Consider the following 14827-nt stretch of genomic DNA (forward strand, 5'->3'; position numbering starts at 1 on the left):
CAGGCACGCAAGGCAGCCCTGCGCTGGGGCACCGTCCTCCCTCCCCCCCCCCTTTTCCATGCCAGGGACTCCAGGGAGAGGCCACAGAGGGAACCCGAGCAGGTTCCAGCAGGTCTGCAAAAGGGGGGGGGGGGAAGAGAGTGCCAGGCAAACAGGCAGGCCGGGGGAAGTGAGCCATGACAGCCTGGCACCCTCTCAGCGGGAAGGAGTTTCCCAAAGGGAGGGAGACCGAAGGACAGCAAGGTGCCCCCCCCCCCCACACACTGGTCAGTTGGGTCACAGAAGCCGAGGGGGGTGCTAAGAGAGCCCAGAAAAATACAGGGCTCCCCCACAAACAGACACTGCCTTCCTGTGCCGCCCCCCCCTCCCTGTTTTGCCCCGCTGCTCTTCTGGAAGACCCCCTCCCCGCCCGCGAGAGCAGCGCGATGCCCCCTTCCGGATTTCTCTCTGCAGCGGCTCTTTCCTTCCAAGCCCCCCCCCCCGACCCTTTCCATTGTTTTACTCCAGGAGGCCGGCGGAGGGGGGCGGGGGGCTTCCTTCCTTCCTTCCCGCCGCCCCCCCCCGTTCGTGGCAAGGACCACCGAGGACACGGGTTGAGGGACTGAAAGAACTCCCACCCACCACCCCAGCTCGCGTGGAGGGAGTTGGGGAGGGGAGACGGACCCCAGCCCCCCCCCCCAATTTAGCCCGGACCGGGGCAAGGGCTGAGGCCAGAAGCGGTGCCTCGGGAACTCCCTGCCACTGGCCCCCGTCCCACTGCCCACAGCCTTTTCCCGCGAGTTCCGTTCATGCCGGGCGGGGGGCCGGTCGCTGCAACGGAGGGACCCTCTGTCGGGGGGGGGGGGCGGGAAACGAGCGCCTCTTCGCCGGCTTGGGCCTCCCGGGCTCGGCGGAGCTGCCCGCCTGGAGGAGGGCCGAATCCGGTCGCCCCCCCTCCCCGCCGGGCGAACGCCGGCTGCGGGTGGGGTTGGGGGGGTGAGGGCTGCAGGAGGGGGCCCTGCGAGGCGTCTCGGGAGGCGGCGGGGGGGCGCGCACCCGGGTCCCCTCGCGGGGCGGCGCTCGGCACGTGCTCAAGGGCGCCCGGGACCGAGGCAGGCAGGGAGGGAGGCGGGGAGGGAGGGAGGCAGGGAGGAGGGACGGGTCGCCCTGCCCGCCCGCCGCCGCCGCCGCCACCGCTTCCTGTCTGGCCGGAGCGAGCGGAAGTTTGGCGGCCGCGGGGCGCCCCTGCCCTGCCCTGCCCTGGCCGGACCGGACCGGACCCTCGGGGGAAGCAGCCCGCCCGGCGAGCAGAGGAGAAAGCGCAGGTGGGCAGCCGCCGGGAGGGGGGGGGAACGGGCGGGAGGGAGGGGGGGCAAGGAAGGAGGCCCCCGTCTTGCAAACCTCGCCCCTCCTCCGCCGGCGGGCCGGCCGGCCGGTTGCAGCCCACGTGCCGCGCCGGGACCCCCGAGCCCATCCGAGCCCCCACCCCACCCTCGCGTCCTCCCGGGGACGGAACCCGGCGGGGGCGGCCTTGCTTCCCCTCCCCCGAACACGGCTGAGCCTTGGGTGTGTGTGTGTGTGTATGTGTGGGGGGGCCGCGACTCTCCAGACCCCCCCTCCACGGCCGGGGGTGGCCTCCCTGCCTGCCCTGCCCTGCCCCCCCGTGCCCTTCCTCGGCTTGGCGCGTGGGGGGGCGGGGGAGGGGGCAACGGTCGCCCGGGGGGGGGGGTTTCCTTCGGCCACGGGGTGGGGGTGGGGCGGTCCACCGGGCGGCCTGCCTGGCGGGGTCGGGGCGGTGCTGCTCCTGCCCAGGGCTGCTGGGGGAGTCCTCAGGGCTTCCCCCCAGCCGGGGAGGGGGGAGAGAGGGTGACCCTCCCGGACACGGGTTGCCCCGGCCGGGCGCGACCCCCCCCCTTTGCGGGCCCGGGCCCGTCCCCTCTTCGGCTCCCAGCTGCAGGAAGAGGGGGCTCAAGGGGTTGGGGGTCCCGGGGGGGAGGGGAGGGGAGGGGTCCCCGGCCAACCCTGCGAGGAGGCATCCCTCCCCCGCCCCTCTGGCTTGCTCCCCCCGCCCCAAGACTGGAGCCCCCCCCGTCCCGGGGGCCCCCTCCTCCTCCTCTTCCTTCCCTCCCCGACTCCGGCCGTTTCTCGGGTGGGGGGGGGCGGGGGAGGATCCCTACCGGCGCTGCCTGCCCGGGCCAGGAGGGAGGGAGGGGCAGGGCGGGGAGCCGGTGAATCAGCATCCGCGGCGGCGGGGGGGGGGCCGGGAAGAGTCGCTGCCTGCCTCTGCCTGGCAGGTTTCTTGCAGGCGAGGGAGGGAGGAAGGGAGGGAGGGAAGCGGGCTGGTAAGGGGAGGCGAGAGGGTCCGGTCGGAGAGGGTGGGGTGGGGGGGGTGCGCGCGCGGGGCTGGCGGTGTCTTCCTTTTGCCTGCCGGCAGGCGAGGACACCGGGGCTGCAACCTCATTGCGGGCTGGGGGGTCTCATGCACGCTCCCCCCCTCTTTGCTCCAGGTCACCTGCCTTCCTCAAGAGAAGACCCGCCTTGGCCTTCCTGGGGCACCCCCGCCCCTCCTGGCGCGGCTGCCCTCGGATCCAGCCCCGCCGCCTGCTTGGGCATCTCTGCAGCCACCACACCTCCGCCATGCCCCCGGGCCTGGCATGGAGCCCGCCAGCAGCCTCCTGCGGGGCAAGGCCTTCTACTGCCGGGAGTGGGCGCTGGGCCGACTGGCACTCAGCTTGGAGGGGGGCGGGGGCGTCCTGATCACAGGGGGGCCGGGCAGCGGCAAGACGGCCCTCTGCACTGAAGCCCTCTGGCCCACCTCCGAAGTGGGCCGCCGGGTGGAGCTGGGCGAGGCCGCCCTGGCCTGGCACTTCTGCCAGTCCCACGATGCCACCACCTGCTCCCCGTGCGGCTTCCTGCTGCGGCTGGTGGCGCAGATCGAGCACTGCCCGCTGCTGCCCGGGTACCGCGAGCGCCTGAGTCGGTCGGATGCCCGGCGTGCCCTGGAGACGTCCGACTGCAAGAAGGACCCCGACGAAGCGTTCCGGAGGTAAGAAGGGGGGGGCAGACCCTTCCCTCCCCCCCCCCCCGGTTAATTGGCACTCCGTTTCACTCCACTTCCCCCTTCGGAGGAAGTCCTTCTGATTGCTGCCACTCATTGGGCCGGATCCTGCTCAGCCTGAGCCATTGGGGATCGGGCTCACATTTTTCCAACTGTGCGACCAACAACACGGTGCAAACGGCCTGCCCATTAAGAGATCAAGGGGTGGGCACAGCCAGGATCCGAGCCACCGGCCAGATCCCGGGTGGGAAACAAACCCCCAAGAGGGAGAAAAGCCGGAGCTGGGCAAGGAAAGTGGAGTTGGAAGGGGGTGCCTCTTACCCAAAGTCCACCCCCAGCCCCCCCCCAAGGATGCAGGATACTTCAAAGAAAGAGGTCCCTTGCCCAGTATGTCGTTGAACTATGGAACTCACTGCCACAAAATGTAGCTCCACCCACCAATCAACGTGGCTTATAAACAAAGTTGGGAGGAGGAGGAAAGGGGGGGCGCTGACAGTCTTGACAGTACCCCGGGTGGGGTCCTTCTGAGGACCAGCTGGGTGGGTGGGTGACCTGGAGGGGGGAGCGTACTTTTGTGTGCTCACATCTTTGGTGCTTAATTTTGTTTGGGCATCCGGTTGGCCAGCGAGACCCAGCATCAGGCCCCCTCTCGTCGTTTGGGAGGGGGCTCCGAAGAGCAGCCCGGCAGGTTCCCTGCAGGGGGGGCTCAGTTTGTAAGCGATGTCCTGCCCCACCTTCTTCATCAAGCACCTGGGAGTGTCTCAGCCGGAGTTCCTGCCCTCCTGGAGGCCTGCAGCCAGAAAGAGAGGACTCTGGAGGAAAACGAGGTTGGGAGGGAGGAGGAAAAAAGCAGCCTCGATGGGCCCTGGATCCCTCCGTCCGGTGCTCTGCAGACAGACCGTCAGCCGGGTGGCCGGGCCACTGCGACTACCTGGGGGGGTGGGGAGGCCATGGCTTTCTGGGATGGCAGTTGGTCCTTCTGGGGGGAGAGGGGGCTCTCTCTCTGGGAGTGCCGAGGAGGGGGCTCGAGAGGCCAATTCACCTTGTCTCCATCTCCCTCCCTCCCCACCCCACCCCCCAGAGCGGTGCTGCTTCCTTTGCTGGACCTGCCCCCTCCTCCCAAGCCCCTGCTGATGGTGGTGGACGCGCTGGACGCGGGCAAGAGCAACCGTGGAGAGGATCGGGCCCCTCCGCCTGGGCCCAGCCAGACCATCGCCCAGCTCCTGGGGAGCCACCTCCAGCTGTTGCCCCCCTGGCTGCTCCTGGTCTGCACCGCCCGCTCCCACAGCAAGGGGGTGCTGGGCCTCTTTCCTGGTGAGGAGGAGGAGGATGAAGAGGCCCCCTGGGGTGGAGGGTGGGTGGGGGGTCGCGAGCCTGGAGGCACCAAGGGTGGGATTGCAAGGGGGTCTCTCTCCATTCCTCAGCATGCTCTGGTGGGCGGGGCGGGCCCCTTGGCCGAGCGAGCCTTCGGGTTGCTGGGTGGGCGAGGACCGCCCGCCTCGGGCCAGGGGCACGCCTGGGGATTGCGCAGCCCCGTTCCCAAAAGGCGGTTTCATGGGCCTTGGTGGCACATCGGCTCGCATCCTCAGAGCCAAACCCTAATTGCCAAACCCTCTACCTGGATAGCCCAGGCTTCCTCTTGCTGGGATGTCAGGGCACACTTTGGGGGCGGGGGGGCGGGGCAGGCGGAGGACCCTAATTCTTTCCCTGTTTCTGTCGAGGGGTGGCCTGTTCAAACTTCTCCACCCTTCCTCTTCTCCCTCCCTCCCTCCCTCCCCCTTTGCAGGATTCCAGCGACTGTGTCTGGACGATCTTCGTCGGGAGCCAGTGGTGTGCGATGTGCAGCAGTACATTTTGGCGCGGCTGGATCGTGAGGAGGCGCTCCGGCGGCACCTGACCCGCGACACGGCGGAGGCCTTGAGCCAGCTGCACATCAAGAGCAATGGCTGCCTGCTGTACCTGGAGCGGGTGCTGGACGGCGTGGCGGGGGAGCTGGTCACCCTGCGCGAGGTGCGCCACATCCCGGGCACGCTTTACGGCCTCTACCTCTGGCTGTGCCAGCGCCTCTTCCCCGGGCGCGAGTTTGACCGTGTCCGGCCCCTGCTGGAGGCCCTCCTGGCGGCCCCCCGCCCGCTGCCTCCGGAGCAGCTCCACGCCGCGCTCTGGACCCGCCAGCCGGTCTCGTGGGCGGCCTTTGAGGACCTGCTGTCTGCCTTGGGGGCCCTGCTCCAGAAGGGCCCCGGGGGCGCCTGCCTCCTCTTCCACGCCAGCTTTGCCGAATGGCTCTGTGACGTCAAGCACTGCACCCAGAAGTACCTCTGCCGCCCGTCCCGCGGGCACGCCTTGCTCGCCATGAGTGCCTCTTGCCGGGCCCCCAGCTTGAGCCCCGAGGAGGTTCACGAGCTGGCCCGCCACCTCCTCTCGGCCGAGCTGGGCATGGAGCCGTGGCAGCTGGCCCTGTGGCTGGTCTGGTGCGGGGCGCCCGTCGAGCGCTGCCTGGAGTCCGACGAGACGCCGCTGCCGGTGGAGCCGCCGGTGCTGGAGCTGCTGCTGCTGGCGGGGGCCCGCATCGGCCACCAGGGGCCCGGGCCTTCCTTGCGCCACGCCCTGGAGCACGAGGACTCCGTCCGGCTGCTGCTGGAGAACGGGGCCAGCGTCAACCAGCGGGACACAAACGGGAGGACTTTGCTGGCCAGCGCCGCCCACAGCGGCAACCACGAGGTGGTGGCCTTGCTGCTGGCCCGCAGGGCCAAAACGGAGCTTCCTGATCGCCACGGACAGACGCCCCTGACGCTGGCTGCCCGCCAGGGTCACACCAAGGTCCTCCTGTGCCTGCTGGCCCACGGGGCCAACGTGGACCGCCCGGATCGTGAGGGCTGGACAGGGTTGCGCGCTGCTGCCTGGGGGGGCCACAGTGAAGCCGTGGGTGTCCTGCTGCGAGCTGGCGCCAACGTGGACGGTGCTGATGCGGAGGGGAGGACGGCGCTGAGAGCGGCTGCCTGGGGCGGCCACGAGGACATTGTCGCCACGCTGCTGGAGCACGGGGCAGATGTCAACCGGGCTGACACAGAGGGGCGCACGGCACTCATTGCTGCTGCTTACATGGGGCATCGCGAAATCGTGGCCCTGCTTTTAGCCCACGGGGCTCACGTGGACCACACTGACGTGGATGGACGCACTGCCCTTTCGGTGGCTGCCTTGTGCGTCCCCGCTAGCCGTGGCTATGCCAAAGTGGTGGAGTTGCTCTTGGACTATGGAGCCTCCCCGGGACACGCTGACCGGGACGGCATGACCCCCTTGCTCGTTGCGGCCTACGAAGGCCACGTGGACGTGGTTGAACTGCTGCTGGACGCCGGCGCCGACGTGGATGAGGCTGACGGCACTGGATGCACCTCCCTTTTGGCCGCCGCCTCCATGGGCCACCGGGCAGTGGTGGACACGCTGCTGCTCTGGGGGGCGTCCATCGACGTGCTGGACAGCGAAGGGCGGACGGCTCTTGGGGTGGCCGCCGGGCAGGGCAGCGAAGCCGTAGTCAGGGCCTTGCTGGAGCGGGGCCTGGACGAGAACCACCGGGACGGGTTGGGCTGGACCCCCCTGCACCTGGCGGCCTGGCAGGGCCACACAAGGACCTGTGCCACACTTCTTGAGGCGGGGGCCCGCGTGGTTGAGACCAACCGTGACGGGCGGGTCCCAATGATGTTGGCAGCCCAGGAAGGGCACACGGACGTGGTGCGGCTCCTATGCGAGCGGGGCTCCCCCCTCGACCACCAGGGCTACGACGGGCTCTCGGCCCTCTCCTTGGCCACGCTGGGCAACCACCGGCCCACGGCGGAGCTGCTTCTGCGCCAGGGGGCGGAGGTGAACCTGTGCGACGCAGAGGGCCGCCCGCTGCTCTACCTGCTGCTGCTAGAAGGACGCACAGAGATGGCGGAGCTGCTGCTGGAGGCGGGGGCCAGCCTGGAAGGGCGGGACTCCCAAGGCCGGACGGCACTCCACGTCACCTGCTGGCAGGGCCAGGTGGAGGCCACGCGGCTGCTCTTGAGCTACGGGGCCGATGTGGACAGTCCGGACCGGGAGGGCCGCTCGCCCTTGCACTTGGCCGCCTGGCAGGGTGACCCCCGGATCGCCAACCTCTTGCTGGAGAGGGGGGCCCGCTCGGACCACACCTGCCACCAGGGGGCCACCGCCCTGGCTGTGGCCGCCCAGGAGGGCCAGACCGAGGTGGTGAGGGTTTTGCTGGAGCATGGGGCCAACCCCAACGTGTTGGACCGGGCGGGGCGCACCCCCATGCGCATGGCGGCCAGGCAGGGCCACCAGGCCGTGCTGAGGCTGCTGGAGGGTTTTGGAGCCCCCTCGCCCGCCTCCCCGCCGCGGGGCTCGGCCAGCAGCTCGGCCAGCAGCCCGGTGACCCCTGGCAAGCAGGGCAGCTCCCCCTCGGCCTCCCTGGACTCGGTCGGGGGTGAGCGCTGCAAATCCCAGGTGTCGTCCCACTGCTCCTCCTCGGGCGCCACCTCTTCCACGTTCCACTCGCTGGCCACGGCCCAGACGGTGCCCATCGACAGCCTCAGCTTTGCCCAGCAAATCCAGCAGCACTCACTGCCCCGCCGGCGCCAGGCCGCCCTGGCCACCGGCCACCCCTCGGCCGCTCAGGAGAAGCTCTGCGCCGGACCGGGCCCCCCACCAGCCCCCTCCCTCGACCTGCTGGACCCCCACCTGCACCTCAAGGCCGCCATCAAGCTGCAGTTCGAAGGCCCGACCTGTGGCTACGAGTATAAGCAGGAGACGCCCCTCTGAGAAGCTTCCCTGGGGCAGGCGGGTACCTTGGCCCGGGCTCCTGTGGGCCCACCCTGGATGTGTGTCCCCCCTGCCACTGCCGCCGGCACAGCAAGGGTGCTCATGTCTCCTCTTTGCCTGGAGTGCCTGCAGGCCGGGCGGTCTCCATCCATCTCGTCAGCCATGGAGGATGGGGGGGGGGGGCTCGGCTGCAGCCGGAGAGGCTGCCCGTCGGGTGGGGCCCTGATTCGTGGGGCATCCAAAGCTTCCCCCACCGAGGCTAGTCTGGGACTGCCCTGCGCTTGGCTAAGACTTGAATTCCCAGGAGGTCTGAGTGGGGGGGAAGGAGCCAGGGGCCTGCCGGCCTGCCTGCCTGAGTGGGGGCCCCTCCATCCAAGAACTGGGGCCGGCGGGGGGCAAGGGGGAGAGAGACGGTCTGGCCTGGGCTCTGTCGAGGGTCCTCGGCCAGGGTTCGCCTGCCCACAGGGTGCTGAGTTAGCTTTAGGCACGCCCGGCACCCACGCCTAGTCTCTCCCTCTCTCCAAGCCCCCTGCCAGACCGGGGGGTGGGGGGGGCAGCGGCTGCTCTGGAAGCCCATCTTTCCCTGTGGGGCAGCTGGTGCCCACTTGGCTCCTTGCAAGGAGCTCCAGATTCTTACCCTTCTGGCGGCTGCTGCTGCAGTTGCTTTTTGCCCATGGCCGGGGTGGGGTGGGGTGGGGTGGGGAGCGGAGGGAGGGAGGGAGGGAAGGAGTGTGCCTGTGCTCATGGTTCAAGCCCTGCCTCGTGGGGAGCCTGGAGGGCTTGGGGCTGACCAGCTGGCCCCCACCCGCACCCCGGTGCTGTGACCACTGACCATGGCTGCCTTGCTTCCTTTGTGTCTTAATCGCAGGCTGAGTCGCTGCAAGGGCTTTGGGAAACTCTTGATACCAAAAATGGCAAGTGGGGCAGGACAGGGGGCCCTTCTCCCTCCTCGGAGAGGGGCTCCTGCCCCACACGCCTGCCTCACTGCTCCCTTCCCCGGTCATTCCACATTGGGGCCACCCGGCTTCCCTGGCCGTCATGGCTGCTGGAGAGGAGGGAGGGGGAGGGCTATGGATGATGATGATGATGATGATGCCGTGGGGCTGTGAGGGGTTTGCAAAGTTTCTGTCCTCAATAAAGGTCCAACTTGCACTCAGCTCTTCTCCTGGCATCTCTTGGGCATGGGTGGGGAGCATGCCAAACAATGGGGGGGAGCAAGGAGGAGCCTCGTGGGGTCTCAGAAAGCCCCTCCCCCACCCTTTTCTTTCCTCAGGACCAAGCTGTGAACAGGATCCCTAGAAGGATGTCCCCTCGGAAGTTGAATCTGTGCCCCCTCCCTCCACGCATGCACACGCATGCATGCAGTGCTCGAGAGACCCTCCTCGCCCTCTGCAGCCTCTTTTTTTGGGGGGGGGGAGGAGGAGGCACTGCTGGAGAGCCCCATGGTTGAGGAGGTCTCCAGGCTGCAGAGCCAGAGGTTCGGAGTTCGGTTCCCGGCTGCGCTTGCTTGACAAGGTCCGGGCAGAATGATCCAGGGAAGTCCCCTCCCGGCTCTGCAGTTCTCAAGCGTCTTGGCCCCCTCGAGGTGCCTGGGCCTTCCTCTCAAGGAACGGCACGTGGACCAAGAGGTTCTGTGGGCAGTCGAGGTGGTGGGCCCCTGGGGGGGGGGCTCTGTGGCACATGCAGCCACCTCTCCCTCCCCCCCCCGAAACGAGGCAGGGGCAGAGGAGCTGCTCCCCAAAGATGCCCTGGTGGAGGGCAGGGTGCCGGGGGTGGGGTGGGGAGGAGAAGGGAGGGCAGGTGAATGGGGCAGGTGAGTGGATGTGGGTGGGTGGGTGCGTTCATGGTCCTGCATGGATAGGTGCCTACGCAGGCGTCAAAGAGAAAAGGCTCCCCCCAGAGATTGATCTAAAGAGAGACACAAAAAAAAATAGGAGCGTTTTGTTACCTGCTTGTAGGCCAGGAGTGGATTTGAGATTTGGGGCTGAGATCCAGCCTCTTCCTTGTATTTTACTAACATGGGCCAGTTATTACGCCTTCCACAGCACCCACTTTTGAATGGTGACCGAATAGCCCTGGCAGAGGTGCCTCCCTCCCAGCCTGCCTCTGATCATGGGGTGCTGGTGCAGAAGAGCTCCCCGGGGTGGGCTGGTCTGGTCTGGTCTGGTCTGGCTGGACCCTTGCCCTGTCTCCTGCCATGCAGCTAAGACACTGCCCTATAGCAGGCTCACTACATCCCCCCACACACACACACACACCGGAGGCAATCCGTGCGTGTCCTTTCTGGTCCAGCAGTGGGGCACTTAGGTGACTGTTGGGGGGGGGGAGAGAAGCTTCACACCCCCTGCTACCCTGGTGCTTTGGGGCCATCTGGAACTGATCCTGTGGGGTCACACAAGAGGGTTCGCTGTCTGGGAGTCCCAGGAACAGGGCAGGAAGGAGGCCCCAATCACCTCCACGTTCTCTCCTCCTCCACGGAGGCAAACTTTGCTCTCTCCCCCCTCCTCTCCCCCCCCCCCCCCGCCCAGGACCATGTCTTCCTAGTCAGGTTAGCATCCTCATTTTATCCTCTCCCAATCAGAGACGCTTCCAACAATTGGAAGGGATCAACCAGGCATCAAGTGTCTCAGAAAAGCCAGGATTTTATTGTTGTTGTTGTTTTGGTGTTGTTTCTTTTTTCTTTTCTTTTTGAGCCCAACATGTTCTGGTCCTGTGCTCCTTTCATCGCCTTCATTGGAGGCCAAAATGAAATAACTAAAACACATTTAACATGTAGCTAAAACATCAAGCCACCTTAAAATACATTGTTTTGGGGGGTAAAGCCATAAACATAAAGAGTAATTGAAAGATAAAGTACTTAAACACACAGAGAAAAAGTACAGTATGTTTGTGTATGTGTACACATACACACACACACACACACATGTGCGCGCACGCACATGTGCACACAAACCCAGAGTAGCTGACAGGCAGAGGTTCCTCTTCCCTGGCAAACTCGTGCTGGCCCTGGCGTTTCTTCCTCCATCCGTGGAGAAGCTGCCTCGTCAAAGTCTCCTCGTTGGTTCAGATGCTATTATTACCTTATGGGCAAAAATAGTGTCCCCTGCGTCATGAGAACTGGCGTTATTTTTAACTGGTGCAGCCCTCCCCACCCCACCCCCACCCCGCATGCTCTGGGCCAGAAGGGTAAACACTTTTAGCGGTTCCCTTTCTTGTGAGCACTGGTGGCCACCCAAAAGCAGAAAGGGGCCCAGGCCACCGTGTGTGCCCGGAGCACTCTGACCGTCCCCCACAGGGCAGAGGTGAGGGGTGGGCTGCCGGGGACAGGGTCGGCAGCACATTGCCGTGGGCCTCAGAAGGGGGGGGGGGTCAGGTCTCCCGTTCAAATTCTGGCTTGGCTTGAGGATCCTTCGCATGGCACACCCACTCTGCCATCCTTCCAGTTTTGTTCAGGAAGGTAAAATCATCTGCCCTGCACAGAAGTGGGGGCAAGGGGGCCTTCCGAGGCTGAGAATAGAATTTCTGCCCCGCCCCCCCCCAGTGTGCTTGCACAGAGTTGTGCACGTTCCGACCAACCCTGTCAAAGATCCCGTGCATGCAAACTAGCGCTCTGGTTTCAGGTCAGTTGCCCAGAACTGGGGAGGGCTGTGCCCGTCCCCACCTCTCACCTCTGCTCCGCATGGAATAGGAGGAAGAAAGGAAAGAGACAGGCAGCTCCACACTGCGCCCGGAAGGAAGGAAGGAAGGAAGGAAGGAAGGAAGGAAGGAAGGAAGGAAGGAAGGAAGGAAGGAAGGAAGGAAGGAAGGAAGGAAGGAAGGAGGGAGGGAGGGAGGGAGGGAGGGAGGGAGGGAGGGAGGAAGGAAGGAAGGAAGGAAGGAAGGAAGGAAGGAAGGAAGGAAGGAAGGAAGGAAGGAAGGAAGGAAGGAAGGAAGGAAGGAAGGAAGGAGGAAGGAAGGAAGGAAGGAAGGAAGGAAGGAAGGAAGGAGGAAGGAAGGAAGGAAGGAAGGAAGGAAGGAAGTGTGACAAACCCAGACCTACTGGGATCTGCCACACGTTAACTAAGCTGCCACCAACCATTCCCTGTAAGAAGTCACACAGACCAGGGATGGATTTTCAACAAATAAAAGAATAAGGTTTATTTAAAACAACACACAGGGAAAATAAAATGATCAGGTGAATAAGATATAGTAACGTGGCTTAGTCTCATTCATACATGCATACAGTTTGGTTCACACAGAACCCTTAACTTGAAGCACAGACCCTGAACCTATCAGTTCTGGCTAACCATTCAGACACCTGAACCTATCAGGTTGGTACTCTGACACACAGTAGTACCCTGTCTGACACACAGACTCCCACACCAGCTTCTTCTTCCCAGCTGCTGCTTCTTCACATCCCAGCGTCTCCACTTCTCCACACACGCATCACATATATATACAGTACAGCCCCTCCTCCTGATGTCCCGCCTTCCACTCTCCATAGGATGGAACTTTCCCTCCAAACCCATGACAGACAGGTAACATCAGTGCTGTATGTAACACCTCCCCTCTTTATAAGTTGTTTTGTAGGGGGAAAGCTAAGGTGCTTTTTCCCAAAAAACAACCTGGATAAAACACACAACAACAGTTATACATACCATATCATACTTACTTATACTTACATTCTAAGTTAACCATAGCAATTAGGCATTTAAACATTTACCATATACATTACATCAATTTACCTTTATTCATACAAACCAAGTTCAAAAAACAGGTACATTTAACTTTTTGTCATCAATATATATACATAGTCCATGTTCTTTCGCCGTCTTCATTCTTCAGGTCTTCTTGACAAGGCGTCAGCAACACAGTTCACTGACCCTCTGACCACTTTCACTTCAAAGTCATAGTCCTGTAGGTTTAAAGCCCACCTCATAAGTTTGCTATTGTGGGGTTTTCATTGTCTTTAACCATTGCAGTGGTGAATGGTCAGTGCACAGAACAAAATGTCTTCCCCAGATGTAAGGCTTGGCCTTCTGGATCGCGTAGACTATGGCCAAACACTCCTTCTCCACGGTTGCCAAATGTCTCTCACCTTTTTGAAGTTTCCTACTCAGGTAGGACACTGGATGCTGGTCACCATTCTCATCCTCCTGGCACAGAACTGCTCCTACCCCGCTGTTAGACGCATCGGTGTAGATGATGAACTCCCGGTCGAAGTCTGGAGCACGCAGCACTGGATAGTTGATGAGCGCCTGCTTCAACCTCTGGAACGCCTCCTCACAGTCGCTGGTCCACGGGATGCGGTCATCAGCCGTCTTCCTCGTCAGATCGGTCAGCGGAGCCGCAATCTCGCTAAACCTCGGGATGAACTTTCTGTAGTAGCCCACCAACCCAAGAAATGATTTGACCTTTTTCTTGGTGTTGGGTCTGGGCCAATCACGAACAGCTTCTATTTTGGCCTCCAGGGGTTTTATCACTCCTCCCCCTACCATGTGACCCAAATAGTTTATTTCTGGGCTACCCAGCTGCAGTTTGTTCTCTTTGCAGAGCCTAGGCCAAAGCACTCCCTCCCCTGGGTTAAAGTGCCTCTCCCTGCCTTCCTGGTCATCCCAATCTTTCTTTCTGACCTTTTGAGCTTGCAGGGTCTCTGCTGCTAGCTCTAGGTTTCTCTTTAGGTCTTTCCTTAAAGAGTCTATATATGTCACAACGTCTTGTGGGTCATCCTGGGTGATCTGCTCCCAATTTTGTTTGATCAAATCAAGGGGCCCTTTCACCCTTCTCCCAAATAAAAGTTCAAATGGACTGAACCCGGTACTGGCTTGTGGCACTGATCGATAAGCAAACAAAAGGGAATTGCAGCTTCTGGTCCCAATTGTTTGGATTCTCTGCCAAGTAAGCCCTAATCATGCGCATTAGAGTCCCATTGAACTTCTCAGTTAACCCATTACTTTCAGGATGATAGGCAGTGGTTTCCTTGTGCTTAATTCCACAGATTTGCCATAAGCGTTTCATGAGCTTTGATGTGAACGATGCGCCCAAATCTGTGATTATTTCTGAGGCAAATCCCATCTTGGACATATACCCCACCAAGGCATCTGCCACTGTGTTAGTTTCAATGTTAGTCAAGGGAATGGCTTCAGGGTACCTCGTGGCATGGTCCACAATGGTGAGAATGAACCTGTTCCCCCTCTTTGTGGCCTTGGGCAAAGGTCCCACAATATCCACCCCTATGCATTTGAACGGAGTGTCAATCACAGGCAAAGGGCACAACTTTGCTTTTGTCCTGTCGCGGCTATTCCCCTGCCTTTGACACACATCACATTGTTTACAGAACTCCCTGATCTGCTTCCCTATGTCAGGCCAGTAAAAATTCTGTGTGATTCTCTGCTGTGTTTTGTTCACCCCTAAGTGTGCAGCAAACATGTCAGAGTGCCCCCTTTGTAAGATCATGGGGCGATACTTTTCAGGTACCACCAGCTGACTTCTGATCCCATCTCCCCCTTTTGAGATATTCCTCAGGGTCTCTCTATACAAAATCCCCTTTTTCTCCAGAAATCTCACTGGGGTTTCAGGTGTTAGCTGGGCGTCAGTCACCTGTTCAAAACACTTCTGGAGAGTGGCGTCTGCCTTTTGCTCTTGTCCAAATCTGCTGTCTGTGGTTAAGGTTTCCACCACAGCTTCTGAACTCCCCTCTGCTTCCGTCTCTGGCTCATCATTACCCCCTTGAACTGTCCCCGTGGTGGCTTGTGAACGTGTAATCACTAGCACCCGTTTCACATGTTCAGCCAGGTCATTTCCCACGAGCACGGCTGCTGGCAGAGTCGATGAAATTGCTAGCCGCCAAACTCCCCTCCAGCCTTGAAAGTTGACAGGTACTTCCGCGACTGGCAGTGAGATTACCTGCCCCTCAATCCCTGCCACCTTCATGCTCTCATTTGGGATTACATATTCCCTAGGAATAATATCTGGATGGCACAGGGTCACCTGGGAACAAGTGTCCCGCAGCCCCCG

At 62.5% G+C, this 14827-nt stretch overlaps 1 protein-coding gene across 1 annotated transcript; it reads left to right on the plus strand.

Moving 5' to 3' along the window:
• Positions 1–1160: 1160 nt before the first annotated feature.
• On the plus strand, positions 1161–8987 carry LOC110078101 (uncharacterized). Its single transcript, XM_072993329.2, has 4 exons — positions 1161–1304; positions 2487–3025; positions 4119–4351; positions 4824–8987. The coding sequence occupies exons 2-4, from the start codon at positions 2634–2636 to the stop codon at positions 7829–7831; spliced, it is 3633 nt and encodes a 1210-aa protein (XP_072849430.2). The 5' UTR covers positions 1161–1304; positions 2487–2633; the 3' UTR covers positions 7832–8987.
• The last annotated feature ends 5840 nt before the right edge of the window (positions 8988–14827 follow it).

This window comes from Pogona vitticeps, chromosome 3 (genome assembly GCF_051106095.1).
Source record: "Pogona vitticeps strain Pit_001003342236 chromosome 3, PviZW2.1, whole genome shotgun sequence".
Classification (NCBI taxonomy): Eukaryota; Metazoa; Chordata; class Lepidosauria; order Squamata; family Agamidae; genus Pogona; species Pogona vitticeps.

What these genes read in the sequence shown, in the direction of transcription:
- LOC110078101 (XM_072993329.2), top strand. Translation starts at nt 2,634, where the DNA reads ATGGAGCCCGCCAGCAGCCTCCTGCGGGGCAAGGCCTTCTACTGCCGG. An exon ending in CCCGACGAAGCGTTCCGGAG is followed by an intron (nt 3,026 to 4,118) that starts GTAAGAAGGGGG and finishes CCCACCCCCCAG; the next exon opens with AGCGGTGCTGCTTCCTTTGC. An exon ending in GGTGCTGGGCCTCTTTCCTG is followed by an intron (nt 4,352 to 4,823) that starts GTGAGGAGGAGG and finishes CCCCCTTTGCAG; the next exon opens with GATTCCAGCGACTGTGTCTG.